The 22,968-nt window shown below is 39.9% G+C and overlaps 1 protein-coding gene across 1 annotated transcript in view; it reads left to right on the top strand.

The window, feature by feature from the left end:
* The window catches only part of MALRD1 (MAM and LDL receptor class A domain containing 1), a 670,416-nt gene that overhangs the window by 624,633 nt on the left and 22,815 nt on the right, over positions 1-22,968 (top strand). The window contains exons 37-38 of the mRNA XM_025396215.1: positions 8,227-8,306; positions 8,402-8,498. Coding sequence (XP_025252000.1) covers positions 8,227-8,306; positions 8,402-8,498 — 177 coding nt within the window. The remainder of the gene's footprint in view (positions 1-8,226; positions 8,307-8,401; positions 8,499-22,968) is intronic.

Genomic DNA, 22,968 nt, shown 5'->3' with positions numbered 1-22,968 from the left:
GCTTCATCCACGTTCCTGCAAAGGACATGAACTTCTTCTTTTTTATGTCTGCATATTTTAACTTTAGAAAGATGACAAGAAGCAAAACCATGTAGTCAACAGAGCCAAAGTTGAAAATCTCCATCAGATTGTACCCTTTGGTGATTTACAGCTCAATCTCTCTGTGACTTCGTCTTCTCCTCTATGAAATGGGGAAATAATCCTGACTTTGGAACATTATCATATTATTAAAAATCTAGAAAGCATTTAGAACCTTGTTTAGCACATAATGAGTGCTCAATAAATATTTCTTATTGGGTGGGCTTTATATAATTTCTAAAGCATATAATGTAAATGAAGAATGACACCATCACCTTTCAACATGATAGACATGAGTTTCATAGTTATGTTGCTATAAAAAAAAAAAAAAAAGCCTGCTAATGGCTGGGCATGGTGGCTCATGCCTGTAATTCCAGCACTTTGGGAGGCTGAAGCAAATGGATCACTTGAGGCCAGGATTTTGAGGCCAGCCTGGTCAACATGGCGAAACCCCGTCTCTACTAAAAATACAAAAGTTAGGCATGATGGCACATGCCTGTAGTCTCAGCTACTCAAATGGCTGAGGCAGGAGAATCCCTTGAACCTGGGAGATGGAGGTTGCAGTGAGCCAAGATTGTGCCATTACAATCCAGCCTGGGCGACAGAGCAAGATTTTAACTTAAAAACAAACAAACAAACAAATAAATAAATAAACATAGCCTGCTAAAAAGAAAAACAAGGCTACATACTATAAAACTAAAATATAAATTGAATCTGGAATATATTCCAAACATACTGCTTCTGAAGGAATTTTTCTCCACATCCTTCAAAACTACAAAATTAGAAACTGAGCGTGGTATGGAATCAGTATACTATGATATAGAATTAGTAAATCTGCAGGTTAGTCTAGGATCCTATTAACAACTCATATTTGGACATATCTCTCCAGAAAAAAAATCAGTTATAGGATTTCTATATACTTGGATAACCAATATTTTCAAAGCACAGATACAGTATACATATATAAACACTTCCTTCTTTAGAATACATATAATTTAATATATCATATGGTCCATAAATTCCCAGGTGAGATTGCACATTTTTCACTTTCTAGGTCCGGAAAAATAAAAATTCATGAAGCAATTCTTTGATGCTCTCTTTAAGAACTTTTCTTTGTGTTTATTTTATTTTCTATTTTGCATCTTAGTTATTTTTACATGTATTTTTCATTTTCTCTCTAAGTTCATGCTTCTACAAATTCTCAGCCATGGCTTATCCATCTTTATATCCCCAACATATCTGGTTGAGTACTTTGTACATAGTAGACATTCAGTAAATATTTTATGAACACAGGATTATTGATTTAATGAGAAGAGCTGTAGGGAGTAAAATGGAGAAGTAGAAGAATTAAAGTTTGTGTGTAGATGTGTGTGCGCGCTAGTAATCAAAGACCCGATTCAAACTGGCTCAATGATACAGGAATTTATTGACTTATACAACTAAAATGTCTACATGCAGAGCAGGCTTGGAACATGAACTGATGGAAAAGTTCGCAATGCCATCAAAGTTATTCTGCTATTTCTTCATGACTTTGAAGGTCCTGTCTTCCTATTAGTTGATTTTATCCCTTGCCTGTTTATTGTAGCACAATGGTAGCAGATGAGTACCTGAGATTAAGAGGGCTGCATGCTTCCTCTTTTACATCAGAGTTGGGAAGAAGAGGTCTCTTACCACAATTATCCATCGAAATGTACCCTTTTGTGACAGAATTCTTACTGGACAAACTTACATCCATGTCTGTCTATGAACCAATCCCGTGGATTAGCAATGCCGTGCGGTGATAGGTGTGGTTCTGAGCCCACATTCGAGCAAGAAAAATGGCATGACCCTAGGAACTGGGTTGAGGGTTCAATTCTGTTAGCAGTGGAGAGTATCTGAGTCATGCAGCACTTAAGTATGTTACTGTAGGCAGCAAATTCTTATGAGTCTGCAGCAACCTCCATTCTTGCCCTCTCAGAAGAAAGAGTTCCACCGAGGGGCCTAAGACAGAGGAGAGACACAGGCAAGTTTTAGAGCAGGAGTGAAAATTTATTAAAAAACTTTAGAACAGGAATGAAAAGGAGTAACGTATACTTGGAAGAGGGCCGAGCAGGAAACTTGAGAGATCAAGAGCACAGTTTGACGTTTAACTTGAAGTTTTACATGTTGGCATACTTCCAGGGGCTTGCATCCCATCTACCCTGATTCCTCCCTTGGGGTGGGCTGTCTGCATGTGTGGGGGCCTACCGATACTTCGGAGGGGCCATGCGTGGTCTGTTTGCTGCAGTTGTGTGCATGCTCTCTTGAGGCGTTCTTCTCTTACCAGTCCAACATCCCTAGAGGAAGGTCATATACCAGTTCAACTCTGCCGTTTTGCCTCTTAGTGTGCATGTGTGAGCCCATTTGCTCAACTCCAGAAATCTTATTAGGAAGCTGCTGATCTCCAGTTTCAGGTGTTTCTATCTACTGGGAAACTGCCTTTGCTTCGGCTGTGGCCAATTATTATTTTAGAGAGGCAGCTTAATAACTGCCTAACCATCACCTGATGGTCACCTGGCATTTCTGGTGGAGGGGTGCCTTCTTCTGCCCCGTTAATATCTGACTAGTGACCTACTGTAACAATCCCAGCCAAATCATGGAAATGCTAAACAATTTGTGGCGGGAAGGGAGTGAGGATGGAAGGCTAAATGAATTTGAAGGAGGCGACCACAGCATGTGCAACATACATTGGGTAATAGTTTAAATTTCCAGAGTTCAAAAAATAAGGCTGAAATGCTGCAGTGTTACACTCACACATATTAGACATGCGAAAGAAGTGGTAAAACGTAGAGCCCCATAAAAGCTCAAAATATGTCAGGTCCTCTTGGGATGCTTTTTACTTATAAGTGCTTTTTGGAAAAAAAAATAGCAAGTGTTTTTTTTTTTTTTTCCTCCTGTTAAGATTAACTGTTAATTTTATGAGTAAAACTGATTTTAATAATTCCCTATAAAAATATGACTGCTAAAGTAATTACATCACATCTAACATTTTTTTTCTTCTTGACGTTAAAACAAACAAGCATTCTAATTTAGATGGATGTGTCTTAATACAAGTATTATTTAATGTTTATGGTCTTTATGGATCTTTTTGGATTACACAAGGGGCAGAATCATATTTGCATTCAGCCTTGTGTAGTCATAAAATAGCAAAGAGATTACCTGCAAGGGGCTATTCTAGTCCTTAAGAAATTGTCAAGCTCCTAAAGTGAATCTCACTGTGCTATTCCTTTAGGATCCTTCTTTCTGGCCTCAGGCAATGGTTCAGCATTTCCCATACCCACCCACCAAACGACTCAGCCACTCAGCTCCCCACAGCTATGCCTAAAATATCCCTACTTGTACTGGTTTTCTCTGGTTGGCATTAGCCTAGCCTAAACCCACTGAATTACCTCCACCTAGCTTATCCACTCTCCCTGTCCTATTTCTCTCTACAGGAGCCTTCACCCTTTACCCCAACCAACTACAAAAATACCCAAAACACCACTTAAAAACAAATACTTGCTTTATCCCTTCAGGATTAGACATTTTCTCACTTTTCATTTGTTATACAAATCTTACTGATTTACTATTGAGAAATATTAGGTTGGTGCAAAAGTAATTGCACTTTGACCCTTCCTTTTAGAAACAACGACTGCAATTAATTTCGCACCAATCTAATAAATAGATGAGGGAGATAGCTAAGCTTCCCTACCCAGATTCCATGTGAAAAATAATGGAGAAAATCACTGTAGTATTTTCTTTGTAAAACACCTTAATTATTATTATTACTTATTTTTATTTTCATTTTTATTTTTATTTTTGGAGATGGAATCTCACTCTGTCACCCAGGCTGGAGTGCAGTGGTGTGATCTCGGGTCACTGCAACCTCCACCTCCCAGGTTCAAACAATTCTCCTGCCTCAGCCTCCCAAGTTGCTGGGATTACAGGTGCCCACTGCCATACCCGGCTGATTTTTGTATTTTTAGTAGAGGCGGGGTTTCGCCATGTTGGCCAGGCTGGTCTTGGAACTCCTGACCTCAGATGATCTGCTCGCCTTGGCCTCCCATAGTGCTAGGATTACAGGCATGAGCCACTGTGCCCGGCCTATTAATATCATTATTTTTTGAGACAGGGTTTGCTCTGTTGCCCATGCTGGAATGCAGTGCATAGCTCCCTGCAGCCTCCAACTCTTGGGCTTAAGCAATTCTCTCACTTTAACCTCCTTAGTAATTAGGACTACAGGGGCACACTACCTTGCACGGCTAATTTTTAAAATTTTTGTAGAGAAGAGGTCTCTCCCTGTTGCCCAGACTAATCTCAAACTCCTGGCCTCAAGTAATCCTCCCACCTTGGCCTCCAAAAGTGCTGGAATTACAGGCCTGAGCCACCATGTCCGACCCTAATGATTCTTATTAGTTAGTTATGGTTAGCTTGGAAGATAAGGGAGTCCACCAAGCTCTAGTTAGTGCAGACAGGAGTTTCTATTTTTGCTTCCAGCCCACAGTACACAGGGGGATGGCAGGGGAGAAATTTCTTTCACTGCTGTTGTTCAAAGAATAGGTGGAACTTCAACACGCCATTCTCGCATGTGATTAATGCTGTTCTCTGCGTGCCATTAGAAGGGTTGGAAACTCACCCCTTTCAGGGAGATTTTAAAGAAATCTAGGGATCAGACTGCCACAATTACTTTGAACACTGGGTATTCCATGGAGGAGGTTTAGTTTAACAAAGATGAAAATGTGTGTTTAATATTCTCACTTGCTTCTTTCTGCAACCCAGCAAATGTCTCTCCCTTCTCCTCCTCCTCCACCTTTATATACTGGGGTGAAGAGGAAAGAAGAAGAGGAAAGAAAAGCAACAACAATAAAAAGTTTGAACTAAAAATACATATTTATGTATACATGTACAATATGATAATTTCTAAACATAAATGTCTGTGACAGTTATTTGCACAGATATCTGATCTTAAGGAAATGCATGATACATCGTTGAGAGAAAAAGCTAGGTGAAGAGAGAAGTATATGCTTCTATTATAGGAAATACACATACAAAACCAATATATAGATAGCTCTATATGTTTGTGTATCTGTACGTGTGTGTGTTCTATGAGAAGGTAAAAGTAGTAGAAGGAGACATACCTTAGTTACCTTGGGAGGATGGAATTGCATATGGGAATGACGGTTTGTGTTTTAACATACATTTGTGGGTAATTTCCTTGTCACTTCAAGTATATATTATTTTTAATGTAATAAACATCAAGTGACAATTTTACAAGGGAAATTTTCTTCACTATAGAAAATTTTTCTTTACTGTAGAAAAATGCACTCCCTTTTGGATTTGAGGCAAATAATGAATAAAGTAAAGTAATATTGGACACTGATGCAAAATGAGTCAATTTTTAAAAACAAAGAACCATGTGGAAACCATGTTTCTACCTTATAAAGTCAACAAGGTGACTATTGAAAAAAATTATCTTACACAACGATATGAAAATAATACAATTTAATTTTGGTTTTGCTTTGGCTTAACATTTTTGGTTTCCTATCAAAGTTATCCGTGTTCCTGGTATCTCATTAAATTTATTGACATTCATCATTTTATCCCATGACAGTACTGTGATTTTACAAGGAAACTTGTTACACAGGAGGGGATAATTTGGGAATTTTAGCATGGAGATTGCAATTTTTGCTTCAGGTAGCAACATATATCCATTTATATTCAGACTTACTGACTAAAATTTTTGGAATCATAGATTTCACCATGTAAGTTAAAAATCTCAGTAATCTCTACTCCCATTTAAAAATTTACTGACATCTATTAAAATTTGTAGAAGGTAAATTCTCTTGAAAACATGTATAGAAATCATTTTGTTTCAAGATGGCAGGCTGATAAAAAAAACTGAAGTGGAAAGTTTTGGGGGGTAGTGTATTCATTTTTCTCTAAAATCATTTTTTGTAACTGTTATGTAAATAACACACAACAAAGATATAAATGAATCATACTTATTAAATTCAAGTTTTCGTATGCCAGAAATGACTAAAATTCAACATATTTTGAAACTACTTTTGACCCTTACCGTAGTTTATTTCCTATTATTTTCTCATGTTAGCTGATACGATGATATTAGTTTGATTTGTTCTATAACATAACTGCTCTGTGGTAAAATCAGTCAATTAGTAGTATATATTTCCATAGCTATTGGAAGGAAGACCCCTTCGAAGATTCCAATACCTTTGTTTTATTTAGAAACATACATAATAAAACTTCTAACACTAGAATGGGCAGGTCTTTACAAAGTTCAGAATTGGAGAATATCCTGGGCCTCTACATGGGTGATAAGGTTTATTTCTCACCAAATCTTTCTGTTATTTTTATTTTTATAGGCAAATTTTTATCAACATAAGAACAAATTTTCTGTCTTTATTTTTTTTGTTTTATCCCTTGTTCTATGCATATTTTCTGTAAAATTAACGTAAGAATTATTTCAGTCTAGTTGAACTCCCCATAGAACTATCAAAAGGCCACTCAGTACTCTATTTGTTCATCACCAGGTTTTATATATAAATATAAATATACATTTAGATAAATAGGCAATATAGATCACGGATAGGTGGATAGAAGATAGAATGAAAGAATGATAAGTAGGTAGGTAGGTAGGTAGGCAGGCAGATAGATAGATAGATAGATAGATAGACAGACAGACAGCATCCATATTCTTTGTCCATATGTCTTGGGTTTCTCCATTATTTTCTTAACTGATACTCCAAGTCAGTTTCCACTAAAATTTATCAATAGGCACATTCAAACGTGTACTATTTGTCTCAGATGATTACTGTAGCCCTGATGCCAGGAAAGTGGCACTTTCAACATTTAAAGGAATTGAATTAACTCAGAGTGAAAACGCATCCCCATATCTAGATCATACCAGTGTGTGCATGTGCGAAAGATTGACAGGTAGGATTCACAAGGTCGGATGAGGACTGACAAGGAATGCATCTTAAGGATTGTGAGGGAAAATGAGAAATACCCCAATCTCCCACAATTATAATTTATTTTAATTTGAATTGAAGAAACATTAAAACAATGAAATTGTCTTCCAATTCTACTTTTAAAATAATATTTGCTAAAGAAAGAAAGGCATTCTGATAGGCCTCTATGAACGTCTAAACTTTTTATGTTTAAAGAAGCTGATTGCTTTTGTGAAGGAAATACTTTTGAGCATACAAATTTTCAAATTTAAAAGAGAGATTAAGTGAAAATTCGATACATTGTGTTGAAGAAGCATTGCTTCTAACACTCAGTTTTTATACATACATATTCAAAAGTGACGTTTTCATCCTATTGTGTAGCATGTACTGTGAAGTTGGCAGGAAATTTGACCAAACCCGTTATAATTTGTAATTTGTATCCTGTTACTACTGGTAAACAAGTGTGTGTACATGAACTTTCAGACACTACCAGAAAAATTTCATTACATTTACTGCTTAGCAATAAACCTTATCTCCCTTAGAGGCAGAAGGTACTCTCTCATTCTTAACTTTCTCAAGACCATCCGCACCAGTGTTAAAAGTTTCATCATGTACATCCCTAAATAAAACAAAGGTAATGGAACCGTAGTAAGTACCTGAGATTTTATTAGTACATCAAATGAGATTATTAACCTGTTTCCAAGTCTAAACACTTGAAGGATTATCCCTTTGTAATGAGAAATAAATGTGTTCTCTGGTTTGTATTTATGGTAATGTAAAATTTGAATCTGCTCCATTAGTGTTCTGAAATAACTTAAATCTCTTCACTATAGAAAAATGCATCCCCTTTGGATTTGAGGCAAATTATGGATAAAGTAAAGTAATATTGGACACTGGAGAAAAATAAGTCAATTTTTAAAAACAAAGAGCCATGGGGAAACCATGTTTCTACCTTATAAAGTCAAGAAGATGAATATTGAAGAAAATTCTCTTACCCAACAATATGAAAACAATTTAATTTTGGTTTTGCTTTGGCTTAACATTTTTCATTGTTTATCGAAGTTATCCATGTTCCTAGTATCTCGCTATTTATTGACATTCATCATTTTATCCCATGCCAGTTCTGTTCAAATATGTTTTCACTTTTCTTTTTTCCAACTATTTCATTTTATCTCATTTCCAGATGTGGACAAGGATGGAAAGGAAATCGATGCCATATCAAGTTTAATCCCCCTACTACAGACTTCACGTACGCTCAGAATAGTAGGTGACATTATGACTAAACAAATGGCTTGGTTGGGGTGGTCTCTAATATATTTCACTGCATATTTATCTTTTTCATTGGTTTAAAATTCCAGATACATGGACTCTCCTGGGTATTGGATTAGCATTCCTGATGACTCATATCACAGTTGCGGTCTTGTGTTTTCTTGCAAACAGAAAAGTACCAGTAAGGTAAGTGATGCCTTTAGTTGTTAAATGAAATATACCATAGCAGAAAAATTTTCTGCAACATTTCCTTTGCTATTTTTTTCTGTCACTCCATATTACATGCAGGAAACTTTAGTGTTTTCATGCTTTATGGATTTATTTTTCTGGGCAGAAAGGAGGAGCTACCTAACAAAAATTGCTCTTCTTTTTTTAGTATAAAGCCTGAAATTTACTTTTCAGATTATGTTAGGAGCCTTTTTGAGGGCATCTATATATATGTGACATTATCATATATATATGTGTGTGTGTGTGTGTGTGTGTGTGTGTATGATATTATCCACAGACTAAAAAGACTTGAGGGGCTAGACTTGCCACTTCTGGTGGTGCCTGGGGAAGACAGCAGAACAGCAAAGGAAATTCTTTCTTTGCCTACACAGTGTATTAGCCTGTTCTCACACTGCTAATAAAGACATACCGAGACTTCTGCATAATTTATAAAAGAAAGAAGTTTAATGGACTCACAGTTTCATATGACTGGGGAGGCCTCACAATCATGGTGGAAGGCAAAAGAGAAGCAAAGGCATGTTTTTCTTTCTTTCTTTTTTTTTTTTTTTTTTTTTTGAGACGGAGTCTCACTCTGTTGCCCAGGCTGGAGTGCAGTGGCATAATCTCGGCTCACTGCAACCTCCGCCTCCCGGGTTCGAGTGATTCTCCTGCCTCAGCCTCCCAAGTAGCTGGGATTACAGGCACCTGCCACCTTGCCTGGCTAATTTTATTTTTAGTAGAGACGGGGTTTCACCATCTTGTCCAGGCTAGTCTCAAAATCCTGACCTTGTAATCCACCCGCCTCAGCCTCCCAAAGTGCTGGGATTACAGGCGTGAGCCACCGTGCCTGGCCGCCAAAGGCATGTCTTTCATGGCAGCAGGCAAGACAGCTTGTGTAGGGGAACTCCCCTTTATAAAACCATTAGCTCTCGTGAGACCTATTCACATCATGAGAACAGCATGGGAAAGACTCACCCCCATGATTCAATTATCTTCCACCAAGTCACTCCAATGACACGTGAGAATTATTACAATTCAAGGTGAGATATGGGTGGAGACACAGCCAAACCATATCACATAGGGAGGCAGGACTCTTAGCACTAATGTTTTAACCCTAGCACCCCATGTACTGAGCATGCGCAAAACAGGGCCAAGAGCTGCTGCATCTGCGTGAAGGAACTCTGCAGGCTGGGCTCATGCAAGACTCAGAGACCCTCACAATCAACAGTGCCACCAAGGGTCCTGGATCTTTTCTACCCATTACCCATTTTCTCATTCCTAGCATGGGTTCCAAGTAAACCAAGTAATGAATGTGATTGGCTTTTATGAACTCAGCAAGATAAGGGCTCATTAAAAGATTTAATAACATTTTTAGAAATTAAAGAAATGCATCATATCTTGAACACCTGAGTTTGTGGTCAGAAATTTAGATCTGCTGCAATACCAAATATGTCACAGAGCAAAGGATTCTTCACTTTTTTCCTTGGTGTCAATTTGTACATCCCTCCTCATGAATTATTTTCAGATCTCCAGCCTGCAATCATGTGAATAAATAGACACCTATCTTGATAACAGGAATTATAGCTAGGTTATTATAGAACTATGGTGTTCGTAAGGAAAAAAAATGATATTTGTAATCTATTAAGACTATCTTGGTCCGGACGCGGTGGCTCATGACTGTAATCCCAGCACTTTGGGAAGTCAAGATGGGCAGATCATTTGAGGTCAGGAGTTCAAGACCAGCCTGGCCAACATGAGGAAACCTTATCTCTACCCAAAATACAACAACAACAACAACAAAAAATAGCCCAGTGTGGTGGCACATGCCTGTAATCCCAACTACTTGGGAGACTGAGACAGGAGAATCATTTGAACCTGGGAGGAAGAGGTTGCAGTGAGCTGAGGTCACGCCACCACACTTTAACCTGGGTGACAAAGTGAGACTCCAAAAAAAAAAAAAAAAAAGACTATCTTATTCAGTATTAATTATGTAATTATTTTTTGTGAGCCTACAATATGCTAGACAACATGAACACAAACATGAATGAAAAGCAGTCTAGACTTTAAGAAGTTTCTAAGCTAGAGAAAGAAGCAGATACATAAACCACTAGGTGAAATACTAGTTGTGTGCTAGAATACACACATGTATTTGTCTGGCTTCTCCAGAGAAACGTTAAAAAAAAAAAAATAGGATATAGAGATAGAGACAGAGAGAGAAAGAGAAAGAGAAAGAGAGAGAGAGAGAGATTTAAGGACTTGTCTCATGCCATTGTGGGGACTGGCAAGCTTGAAAACTATAAGGCAGACCAGCAGAGTAGAAATCCAAGTAAGAGTTGATGGTCCAGTCTTGAGTCTAAAATCTGCAGGGCAAAACACCAGGCAGGAAACTCTGACAGAGTTTTTGCTTCTCAGTCTTGAGGCAGAACCCTTTCTTTATAAGGAAATCCCAGTCTGCGCTTGAGCCCCCCGCCGCCACTCCCATTATGGAGGACCATCTGCCTTACTTAAAGTCAACTGATTATAATGGTTAATCACGTCCGAAAACTACCTCCACAGCAACCTCTAGACTAGTGTTTGACCAAACAATCGGGCATCATAGCCTAGCCAAGTTGACACAAAAAGTTAACTTTCATGATATATCAGTAAGCTGTCATTTTCATACCACCAGCAAGAGCGTTCGAAAATAATTCTAAATTTCACAATTTCTCCAGATTCATGTTGAACAGCCTGTCATTGGAAATTGTTGAGAGGACCCTCATGCAAATATTGGTGTCACTATGCCAAAGCCCGACAGAGCCGCCTCTCTTGCTCTCTTCTATTTCTCTCATTTTCTTTAATTTTACATATTCCTTTCTCTTTGCTTCTTACCGTCTTTCTTTGCCAGACTCTACTTCTATTTACCCTTTCCCTATTTCTTTGTCCTTCTTCTCTTAACCTCAAATTTTCTTCTGTCTCGCTGTTTTTTTAAGTATTTTCTTCCAGTAACTTATTTAGATTCCCCAGGGTTTGCCTCTCCATCCACTTTTCTTCCTCCTCTACACATTCTCCATAGATGTCATTCATTTCCAAGATTTTAAGTGACATCTAGATGTAAATGCCTTCAAGTCAGGTCTCTCTCTTACTGAAATATTTTTCCAAGCTCCAGATCCATACCATGCTTTCAACCATTTGTTAGACTTTCCAGCTGAATATTTCTCGAACTACTTGGACCTTAACATATGAGATATTAGTGCTTCTAATTTCCATATCCTGGAATCTACCTTTGAAGCCTGAGGAATAAAGGGTAGCATCATTATTTGAGGTGTAAAGCTCAGATGTAGCTATTTTTATTGTCTTACCAAACACACCAGAACTCTAATAGTATCCATCCCTCATACACAAGTATCACAAGGAATTGAGTGAAATTGGCTACACCCCTCAAATAAGAGGTTCAAGTAACACATGTTCTATACAAAGACTACCAATAATTAGGGTCAGACACAAATCCCTGAGGCTCACAAAAGGAAGCAGAACCATCTCTGTTGAACCATCTCTTTCTTCTTCCCAGTCTATACAAAGAGATGACTGGAAAGAAAGAAGGATGAGAGTTTTTGAAGTTATTGTCTTGGAATAGTGCAGTATATTTGGTGAGAAGTTTTTCCTCTTTCCTGGGAGAAGAAATGGGGAAGGTGAGGAAGATACCATCACCAGCACTACCCAAAATTAATGATAGAAAGGCTGCAAAAGAATCAATAGTTTAGATTGATGATGGCTAGAAAACAGGTGCAAAATCTACAAAAATCTACTCCCTGGAGCTGCATCAGAGTAGAGTGCAAAGAAAACGTTTCTAGGAGTGTAAAGACAATGTTGGCTTAATGTTTTGAAAGTAGATGGCCACTGGAGTATTCTGCCCCAGCAAGTCTTAAAAAGACTGTGGTATGGAATACTATGTAGCCATAAAAAAAGAATGAGTTCATGCCCTTTGCGGGGACATGGATGAAGCTGGAAAACATCATTCTTAGCAAACTAACCCAGGAACAGAAAACCAAACACCGCATGTTCTCACCATAAGTGAGAGTTGAACAGTGAGAACACATGGACGCAGGGACACATCACACACTGGGGCCTGTTGGGGGATGGGGGGGGAAGAAGAGGGAGAGCATTAGGACAAATACCTAATGCATGCGGGGCTTAAAACCTAGATGGTTGATGGGTGCAGCAAACCACCATGGCACATGTATACCTGTGTAAACAACCTGCACATTCTGCAGATGTATCACAGAACTTAAAGTATAATAATAATAATAATAATAATAATAATAATAATAAAGACCATAGTGTAATATGTACCTGGGAAGGGAGGAAACTGTACTGTGGGGAAAGGAGGGAGGGAGGAAATTGTACTATGTCTCAGTTATGCAGATCCACAGAAGATGTGGAAGCTGGAGTTTACTTTCAGTCCATTCGAGGAAACACGGAAAATAGAGATAAATTGAAATTGTAGGGTTGTTCAGGCAGTGCTCATTCAGGTGAGGTGAAGCCCTTCCTGGAGAGGGCAATAGGGGCAGGGTTGAGCTGAAGGTAGATACAGCTACCTTTCCTTTAAAAGGTGTATTGGGCCATTGTTGCATTGCTGCAAAGACATACCTGAAACTGGGTCATTTATTTTAAAAGAGGTTTAATTGGCTAACAGTTCTGCAGGCTATACAGGAAGCATAGCACCAGGATCTGCTTCTGGGGAGGTTTCAGGAGGCTTTTACTCATGGCAGAAGGCAAGGCAGGAGCTTGCATGTCACATGGGTGAAAACAGGAGCAGGAGAGAGAGAGTAGGGGGAAGTGACACACACTTTTAAATGACCAGATCTGGTGAGACCTCACTCACTACAGTAAGAACAGCATCAAGTCATGAGGGATCTGCTCCCATGACACAAACATCTCCCACCACGCCCCACCTCCAACACTGGGGATTACAATTCAACATGAGATTTGGGTGGCAACAAATAACCAAACGATCAATATATCATAGTATATCAAAAGACATCCAATGATAGAAGGGTCCCAAGTGAAATTGATTTACACACACACACACACACACACACACACACACGAAACCCATACACGTCACCATGAAGGCCACAACAACAGAAAAGTCAAGCCAAGAAGTCAGAACTACATTAACCCACTGCAATAGAAGACACCTCCCTACTATTGACAAGTAACAAGTTACCAAAGAAGATTCCAGCCTGTTTCCATCTGTTCTCTGTGTCTACACTGTTCAGCCAAACCTTGACAAAGGAGTGGGGCATGCTTCAGAGCCAAAACATAACCTTCCCAACTTTCCTTGCTCCAGGCGGCAACCTTGTACAAATCTGCCATCTGCCATGAGGAAAGGGTAGGAGGCAAATAGAGGTTGAACTTTGGTTTTATTTGACAGCCTTAAAGTGGATTGAACTAAGTTTTAATCATTAAAAGTGACCATAAATTTATGAAATTTTCCCAAGACAGATGAACTGGACCAGGAAGAAAGGAGGTTGATAAAATATGAAAGAAACGAATAATTGCAAAAAAAATAGAAGCACTTTCATGTTTTTAAACTACTTTGTTGTGATACTTGATCTATGAGTGACTCAAGTCTTAGTCTCTACTACCTAATAGAAGCAGGTTAGGTCCAAGATAATATCTATCTCTAACCCTCTGATTACCTTCCTGGAGACCTTCTCTTCTGATGTCCTTCATCTCCAAACAAAAGGCTTTTTTCCCTATGACTGCCGAAAACAATTATCACCGAAGACTGTAGCCAGTTTTAGTGACCTTTTGAGTCATTTGTTCTGCACCTGCTCTTAAGACCAAGATAATGAAGTTCTTTTTTTTTTTTTTTTTTTTAAATTTATTTATTATTATTATACTTTAAGTTGTAGGGTACATGTGCATAACGTGCAGGTTTGTTACATATGTATACTTGTGCCATGTTGGTCTGCTGCACCCATCAACTCGTCATTTACATCAGGTATAACTCCCAATGCAATCCCTCCCCCCTCCCCCCTCCCCATGATAGGCAATATACCCAAAGGATTATAGATAATGAAGTTCTTACAAGTTGTACTCAAAAGGGAAGGATTCCCTCAGGCTGCGTACAGTGGTTCATACCTGTAATCCCAACACTTTTGGAGGCCAAGGTGAGGGAATCTCTAGCTCAAGACTACCCTGGGCAGCATAGCAAAACCCCACCTCTACAAACAAATACAAAAATTCGCCAGGTGTGGTGGTGCGTGCCTGTAGTCCCAGCTATTCAGGAGGCAGAGGTGAGAGGACTGCCTGAGCCTGGGAGGTCAAGGCTGCAGTGAGCTGTGATTGTGCCACTGCACTCCAGCCTGGGTGACAAAGCAAGACCCCATCTCTCTAAAAATAAAATTTAAAAAAATTAGAGAGAGAAGGAATCCCTCAAAGGAAGCAGACCAGCCTCAGCAGATGGCTAGGCAGACCCAAAGGTTCACTCTACTCAAGGGCTTCAGATCCTCAGATCCTTACTCTCAGGCCTCAGTGACCTCATAAGGGGATGTGGCCCAGATAGTTCTAGGGAATCATTTTGCGGATGCTCAAATGTTATATATTATCTTCTGAAAGGGATCTAATTGAGGAATGTGTACCAGCTTGCTGTGCCTTCTTTGTCATTTGCTCTTTCTCAAATGTCCTTTTCCTTATCTCAAAACTATATTGGGGAGATGGAGGAATATGCCCTGGAAGAAGGGAGCAGAGGGACACTCAGGGACTGAAGCACCCAAAAAAGAAACTTAAGTAGCAAAAGATGAGATTCAAGACAAGCAATATGGAAAAAGGAGCAGGAGATAAACCTTTGCCAAGTTTCTGTATTTCCCTTCCCTTCCCTCCCTTTCCCCTCCCCTCCCCTCCCTTCCCCTCCCCTTCCCTTTCACCTTTTCCTTCCCTCCCTTCCTCTCCCCTCCCCTTCTCTTCTTCTCCCTCCCCCTTTTCCTCCTTCTTTTCTCTTTCTCCTCTCCCTCCCTCACCTTCTCCCTTCTCCTTTCTCCCTGTTCCCTTCTCCCTCCTCCCTCCTCCCTCCTCTTCTCTCCTTTCCCTTCTCACCCCTTAGAATTACAAATCACAATCAATAGAGATGATTGTGCTAGTACATACTTTAACATTTCTATTTGAGTTGGACAATAAAGTTAAACTTCTCAAAAGAAAATTCTGATTTCATTGACTGGACAGACAGCCTGACTGGCTTTGTCCTTTAGATTAAGTGAAAAACAATTTCTCTAGTTTTAAGGAGCTCAATTTACATCTTCAAAATTTCGTGCTATTATATTTAAAGCACATGTACAACATAAAATATGTTAGAAATGTAAACATATAATAAAAGTCTTAAATATGAACTTAGATATGCAAAAGGAGATGCATAGCTTTTCAAAATTATTTCATGAAATATTCAAGTGATAATACAGCACGTTTAATTTTTCACTGTTCCCATTCTTCCACACCCTACTCCTGGGAAAAGTCTCACTATTCCCCAAAAGCATATGACTATTCATGACCTCTGCCTGGCAGAGCTATTCAACCGCATATATATTTGATACCAGGCAAATATTTCCTGCCATCCTGTCGGGGTGAGTCACTCAGAGCGCTGTCCTCAGCAACAATGTTATAGCAATGATGACATCATGTTGTAACAGCTATTTCCACATTAATCCTTATTTTTATATTTCCAGTATCTGGGATTGTGTGCATAATTTGTACCCAATATATGATTGCCAAAGATTATCTAGACTTTATTTAAGATTATCTACTTGAAAGCGTCACCAAAAACGTTGCTTATCCAATGATTACATCCACATAATGATATTACAAGTTAAACCTCAAAATCAGTCTTTTTGCATGAAATCGTTTAAGCCCTAAAGTAAGTTAAAATGTTTGGTCAAGGGATGGCTCAGTGAAATAACGTGGCTCACCTTGAAAATAATGCCCAAACCTTGAGATACACAGAACTTCACGTAAGCAGGAAACCGTCACCCTCTCAACATTAACCTTAACCTTAAGATTTTTCCATTAGATTTTGTACAAAGAATCTGTGGCATAAGAGGCCTTCAGTAACTTGAAAGAAAAATTTTTTCATTGCTTTTTAAAAACAGGGAATGGAGCATGGTGTGCTCAGACAAAGCTAAGCACAGGAACCAGCCTCTTAAAGTTGTTGTTGGAGATTTGATTTCCTGGATTTTATTATACATTCTGCGACTCTTCTGTTAGCTACTTGCCACCTAATGTGTTTGTGAGGACACTTTGATTACAGGGGAAAAAAAGCAACTCAAGCTGATTTGCTCAAAATAAAGAATTTAGGGTGAAGACACAGGATGTCTCACAGAGCTCAAGGGTGGGAATGAATGAGTAGAGCCTCAGAAAGGCCTGAGCCAGAGGAATTCTTCATCTGCCTCTCATCTCTGTTTCTTTCTGCTTGTCTATATTGATTCTCTCTCTGCAGGTATATTTCCTCTGCTTCCTGTCCCTGTAACAAACTAGTATTGCCTAGAGGATAACTGTATATGCGGCAAGGGCCACAGCACACCATAGCTTCAGGGAAACATACCAAGGCATTCTTGTGGCCGGGACGGGCCAAAAAAGATTTGATTGTGAAAGATCTCTGAAAGCCGTCTTCTACATCTATCCTCGTGGTTCAAAATACTCCAGATTTTCATTAGTGACACCTTCAAGGAAGCAGGAAATACAGCAGGCTTCAAGAGTTCATAGTAAAAGAAGAGAGATGTAATCATCAGATCTGTATCTGTAAATCACGATTAAAGGGTACAAATAGGCCTGGTGCAGTGGCTCACACTGGTAATCCCGGCACTTTGAGAGGCCAAGACAGGTGGATCACTTGAGGTCAGGAGTTCAAGACCAGCCTGGCCAACATGGCGAAACCCTATCTCTACTAAAAATACAATAATTAGCCAGGGTCCCTGTAATCCCAGCTACTCAGAAGACTGAGGCAGGAGAACCACTTGAACAGGAAGCAGAGGGTGCAGTGAGCTGAGATTGCGACACTGCACTCCAGCCTAGGTGACAGAGCAAGACTCTGACTCAAAAATAAATAAATAAATAAATAAATAAATATTAAAAAATAAAGGGTAAAAATAAGCAGTAAGCCATTTATTCTTACCTTACCAGCAGCCTGACTATGCCCATTGCTTTCCTTTTTCAGACTGTATCATCTTTGCCTGGGGAAACATTTGTAATAACTAACTGTTTACTATTTAGCATTGGGGCACATCCTCTTGAAGCACTGTACTAATTTAGTAAATAAACTAACAAAGGTTAAAAATCAGAATTTTTTTAGCTATGCTGAGAAATAACATATATTCATGTGAAAAGTTGTTTGAAATGTTTAGATCTGGAAATATTCTAAGTAATTTCATAGAATCATAAGTCAGTTTGGGCTATTAAAACAAAATACCATAAACTGGGTGGTATAAACAAGCATTTATTTCTCACAGTTCTGGAGGCTAAAAAGTCCAAGATCCAGGAACTGGCAGATTCAGTTTCTGGTGAGGACCCTCTCTCTGTGGCTTGCAGACAGCCACCTTCTTACTGTATTATTACATGGCAAAGACAGAAAGATCTGGAGTCTCTTTGCCTTCTTATAAGGGCATGAGGGCTCCACCTTCGTGGCCTCATGCAAGCCAAATTACTTCCAAGGGCCCCACCTCATAATGCCATCGCTTTAATAGGGCTTCAGTATATAAATTTGGGGAGACACAAACGTTCAGTTCATCACAGTAAGTACGCAACAGTAGAAAGAGTGTTGAGTAGGAAATTATAAGATGTGAATGTGATCTGGAGCAAGTCTCATAATTCCCTTCCACAAACATTTATTAAGACTTCCTTTGCGTCAGCAAATAATACCCCCACTTTCTGGTTCGTCTGGATATGTTCAGTTATAATATATGTTTGACTCTGATGAATGTTATGATAGAAATGTAAACCAAAATACTTTGGGGGTAAAATGGAAGGAAAGAATGATCAAGAGAATGATGCTTGTTTATATTTCTGATAAGGAAAGAAAGCGGCCAGGAGTGGGGCCCATGCCTGTAATCCCAGCACTTGGGGAGGCTGAGGAGGGCAGATGGCTTGAGCCCGGGAGTTCAAGACTAGCCACGGCAACATGAGAAAACCCTGTCTCTACAAAAAAAAAGAAAGAAAGAGAGGTGATTAGGATCCCAAATCTTGGAGTAGCTAACCCATGGGAGGTACAGAACATTGTTTGAGATTCTTGAATGGTTGGCCCTGGCCCCAAATGAAATATATATTCCTGCATTGTTATAATCTCTGTATCAGACCCTTTCTCACTGCAAACATTGTATGATAATGTGAATCCTTAAAGGCAGAAGTTTAGCTGCTATCCAAGCCTGACATCCTAGATAGGCCTAGCCTGCACCCACTGATGAATATTTATCCTTAGCAAAAATCAAAATCTTGATTACTCTGTGCCTCAAGGCATACAGCTGCTTTTGCAGCTACAGTGTCACAAGCGAGCCTGTCCTGGTCCCAGAAATACTTAGCCTTAGCAGACTGGAATTTCACTAGCACAGTGGCCGAGGTCATCTCATAATGCTTGCAAAACTGTTACCCTCTCCACGTGTCCACATGTGCCTTCGCCTACAAGAAGTAAAGCTGTTCTCACAGTTTGAGATCCACAAACCTCACTCCCAAATCCTAGTCCCTTGTGCATATGTTGGCCATGCTCTGACAATCCTGCTAAATGTTAACTTTGAGCCAGAAAAGGGAAATTGAGAACAGGATTTTGAGATCTTACCCTTAAAAACAGGGTTAGGCCACCAATGGGATTCCTCCTCTTCCTCCTCCTCCTCCTCCTTCTCCTTCTCCTCTTCCTATTCCTCCTGCACCACTTATTCCTCCTCCTCCTCCTTCTTTTTTCTTCTTTTCTATTTTAAAAGAGAAGCCTGAACAGCCTGATCTCTGATTTTTTTCCTTAATCCCTAGACCTAGACCTTGTTCTCATATCCTGCAATAGTTGGAGGAAAAAAAAAAAGCCCACAAGAGAGGCTTCAAAGGAAGGAAAGCATTTCTTTCAAGCCAGTCATTATTTATTCCACCCATAAAACATTCTACCCCTTACCCTTTTTTCAGAGATTTCATAAAGTTAGACCTCCTTGTTCAGAGTCAAATTAGAGGTGCACCTTGATATATGACTTGAAGGCAATGGATACTGGAGAGCCAGCAATTTGGATGGATGAATTCACAGGGCTATAAAAGGAGATAGCACTTGGATTGAGATCTGAAGGATGGAGAAATCTGGTAGAGATGTGGAAAGGGAGTTCAAGAAAACAAAAGAAAATGCAGAAACTTATGGTTTCAAAAACGATGAACACAGCCAGAGAGTATGGGAGGGGAAACAGATTACACTTAGAAAAGTGTGTTGTAGAGACGTGGTTAAGGCGTTTGAAAGCTAACAAAAGAGATTTTCATTTATTTCATTTTATGTAGATGGACTTTCGCTCTTTCGCCCAGGCTAGAGGCTGGAGTGAAGTGAAGTGGCATGATCTCAGTTCACTGCACCCTCTGCCCCCACCGCCCCTGGACCCGGGTTCAAGCGATTCTCCTGCCTCAGTCTCCCCAGCCTCCCTTGTAGGTGGGATTACAGGTGCCTGCCACCACGCCTGGCTAACTTTTGTATTTTTAGTAGAGACGGGGTTTTTGTCATGTGGGCCAGGCTAGTCTCGAACTCCTGACCTCAGGTGATTTGCCCACCTCAGCCTCCCAAAGTGCTAGGATTACAGGCATGAGCCACCGCCTGTAATTTATTGTTAAAAAGGAAAAAAAAAAAAAAAGGGCCAAGTGTTGTCTCCTGTCTCCCTCTCAGATCCACCCTCCACCCATTGTCCACTGAACAAGACAGAGAAGGATAGCAGTTAGATCTAGGAGCTGGCTTTTACGAATTTCATTAATGGGCCCCTGTCTTCTGAATTTGCCTTATGTTTAACCAAACTGGAGCACCTTGAGACAGGAAAAAGAGGGAGAAGTGGATATTCATAACCCTGGATTCCTTCCTGCAACCTAATTCTAGCTGGCTGCTTGGAGCGACAGGTTTCTCAGCATACCCTTACACTGACAACTTCCAATAACCCTTTCTCCTCCTCTTCCTCCTCTTCCTCCTCCTTCTCCTCCTCCTTTGTTCTTCCTCCTCCTCCTCCTCCTCCTTCCTTCTACTTCTCCCTTCTCCTCCTCCTCCTCCCTTCTTCTCCTCCTCCTCTTTGCTTCTTCCTCCTCCTCCTCCTTTCTTCTTCTTCCTCCTCCTCCTCTTCCTTTCTTCTTCCTCCTCCTCCTCCTCTTCCTTCTTCTCCTTCTCTTTCTTCTTCCCTCCAGCTTAAGGTGGTAACAGGCCTGATATTATTAGCCCAGCACAATGCACATCACTTATGATTTCTCTTTATTCTGGCCACACCTTCGTAAATTGCCACTTCATAAAAATCTCAAATTTTCCAGTTTAAGTATGTCAGCTGGTTCCTGCTAGGGCCCTAACTGATATGAACAAGGCAAGTGTTCTAAGCAGAAGAAGACAAGAGCATGTCTGTGTTTAAGAGAAGAACACGGAGCGTGAGAATAGATTTTAAAAGATTGAGAAAGAGATTTTCAGTCTAGAGGGCATAAGCCTGTTCAAAAGACTTAGATGAGAGATGATGAGGACTTGAACCTGAGCAGCAGTGGTTGACTTAATACAGGAAGTGAGAAAAAAAATGAAAAAGTAAGCATCAAAGATGATCCCGGAGTATCATACTTAGATGACTGCACAGCTGATAATGCTGAGATCTGAAAACTGAAGAGGAAAGCTTATTTGGGCAGTAGGGAAGGAAATTATTTTATAATGTGTATTTTCTTATGCATAGAATGAGGAAGTTGGCATGAATCAGTTTTATCCAAACTTCTATCATTTATAGGCCACCCTCACAATTTAGACCATGACTACATATGATGTTATAATGTTTTTGTTTTTTTTTAAATTTTACCTTCTTTTTCTTTCCTTTTTTTTTTTTTTTTTTTTTTTTTTTTTAGACAGGGTCTTGTTCTGCTGCCCATGCTAAAGTGCAAGGGCACAATCATGGCACACCGCAGCCTCAACCTCCCAGGCTCGAGCAATCTCCCACCTTAGCTTCCTTCATAGCTGGGACCACAGGCCTGTACCAACACTCCCAGCTATTTTTTTTTTTTTGTACAGACATGGTCTTGCTATATTGTCCAGATTGGTTTCAAACTCCAGGGCTCAAGCAATTCTCTCACCTTAGCCTCCTTCATAGCTGGGACCACAGGCATATACCAACACTCCCAGCTGTGTGTGTGTCTGTGTGTGTGTGTGTGTGTGTGTGTGTGTGTGTGTGTGTGTGTGTGTAGACATGGTCTTGCTATATTGTCCCGATTGGTTTCAAACTCCTGGGCTCGAGTGATTCTCCCGCCGGGGCCTCCCAAAGTACTGCGATCATCACATGCCTGTGCCACCATGCCGGGTCACACTGAGTTTTTATTTTTGTTTATTTTGAGACGTAGCCTCGCTCTGTCGCCCAGGCTGGAGTGCAGTGGCGCAATCTCGGCTCACTGCAAGCTCCACCTCCCAGGTTCATGCCATTCTCCTGCCTCAGCCTCCCGAGTACCTGGGACTACAGGCTCCCGCCACCATGCCCGGCTAATTTTTGTATTTTTAATAGAGATGGGGTTTCACCATGTTGGCCAAGATGGTCTTGGAACTCCTGACTTCAGGTGATCCGCCCGGCTCAGCCTCCCAAGGTGCTGGGATTACAGGCATGAGCCACCACACCCAGCCAGCCACATTTATTTTTAAATGGAAACATGGATCCACCTTTTTTTTCTCTCTCTCATTTTTTAAATTGACTTCTTTGCTCTTTCCTAAGCAAAAATATTCATGAAGTCATGGGTTTGATGTGCCATTTATAAATATTTCCATTATGACTGGGCGCTGTGGCTCATGCCTGTAATCCCTGCACTTTGGGAGGCCAAGGTGGGAAGACCACTTGAGGCCAGGAATTCAAGACCAACCTGGATAAAATGGTGAAACCCCATCTGTACTAAAAAAATACAAAAATGAGCCAGGCATGGTGGCGCGCACCTGTAGTCCCAGCCACTTGGGGGCCTGAGGCAGGAGAATTGCTTGAACCCAGGAGGTGAAGGTTGTAGTGAGCTAAGACTGGAGATTGGACATTGCACTCTAGCCTGGATGATAGAGCAAGATTCTGTCTAAATATGTATTTTTTTCATCATAGTTTCAATATGAAATTTAACTATAAAATTATAATCTTTGTGTTGCCTAAAGTTAATATCTTTTATGAGCCATTCACTCCAACAACATAATGGGAAATAATAAATTATTTTACGGTTCTTTCCCAGCTCTGAAATTCTATGATTTAAACAGAATATTGAGCTTAGTTCTTTTGGG

Source organism: Theropithecus gelada, chromosome 9 (genome assembly GCF_003255815.1).
Source record: "Theropithecus gelada isolate Dixy chromosome 9, Tgel_1.0, whole genome shotgun sequence".
NCBI classification, from domain to species: domain Eukaryota; kingdom Metazoa; phylum Chordata; class Mammalia; order Primates; family Cercopithecidae; genus Theropithecus; species Theropithecus gelada.
Note: the sequence above shows the minus strand (reverse complement) of the source record. Positions and strands in the feature narration are given on the sequence as shown.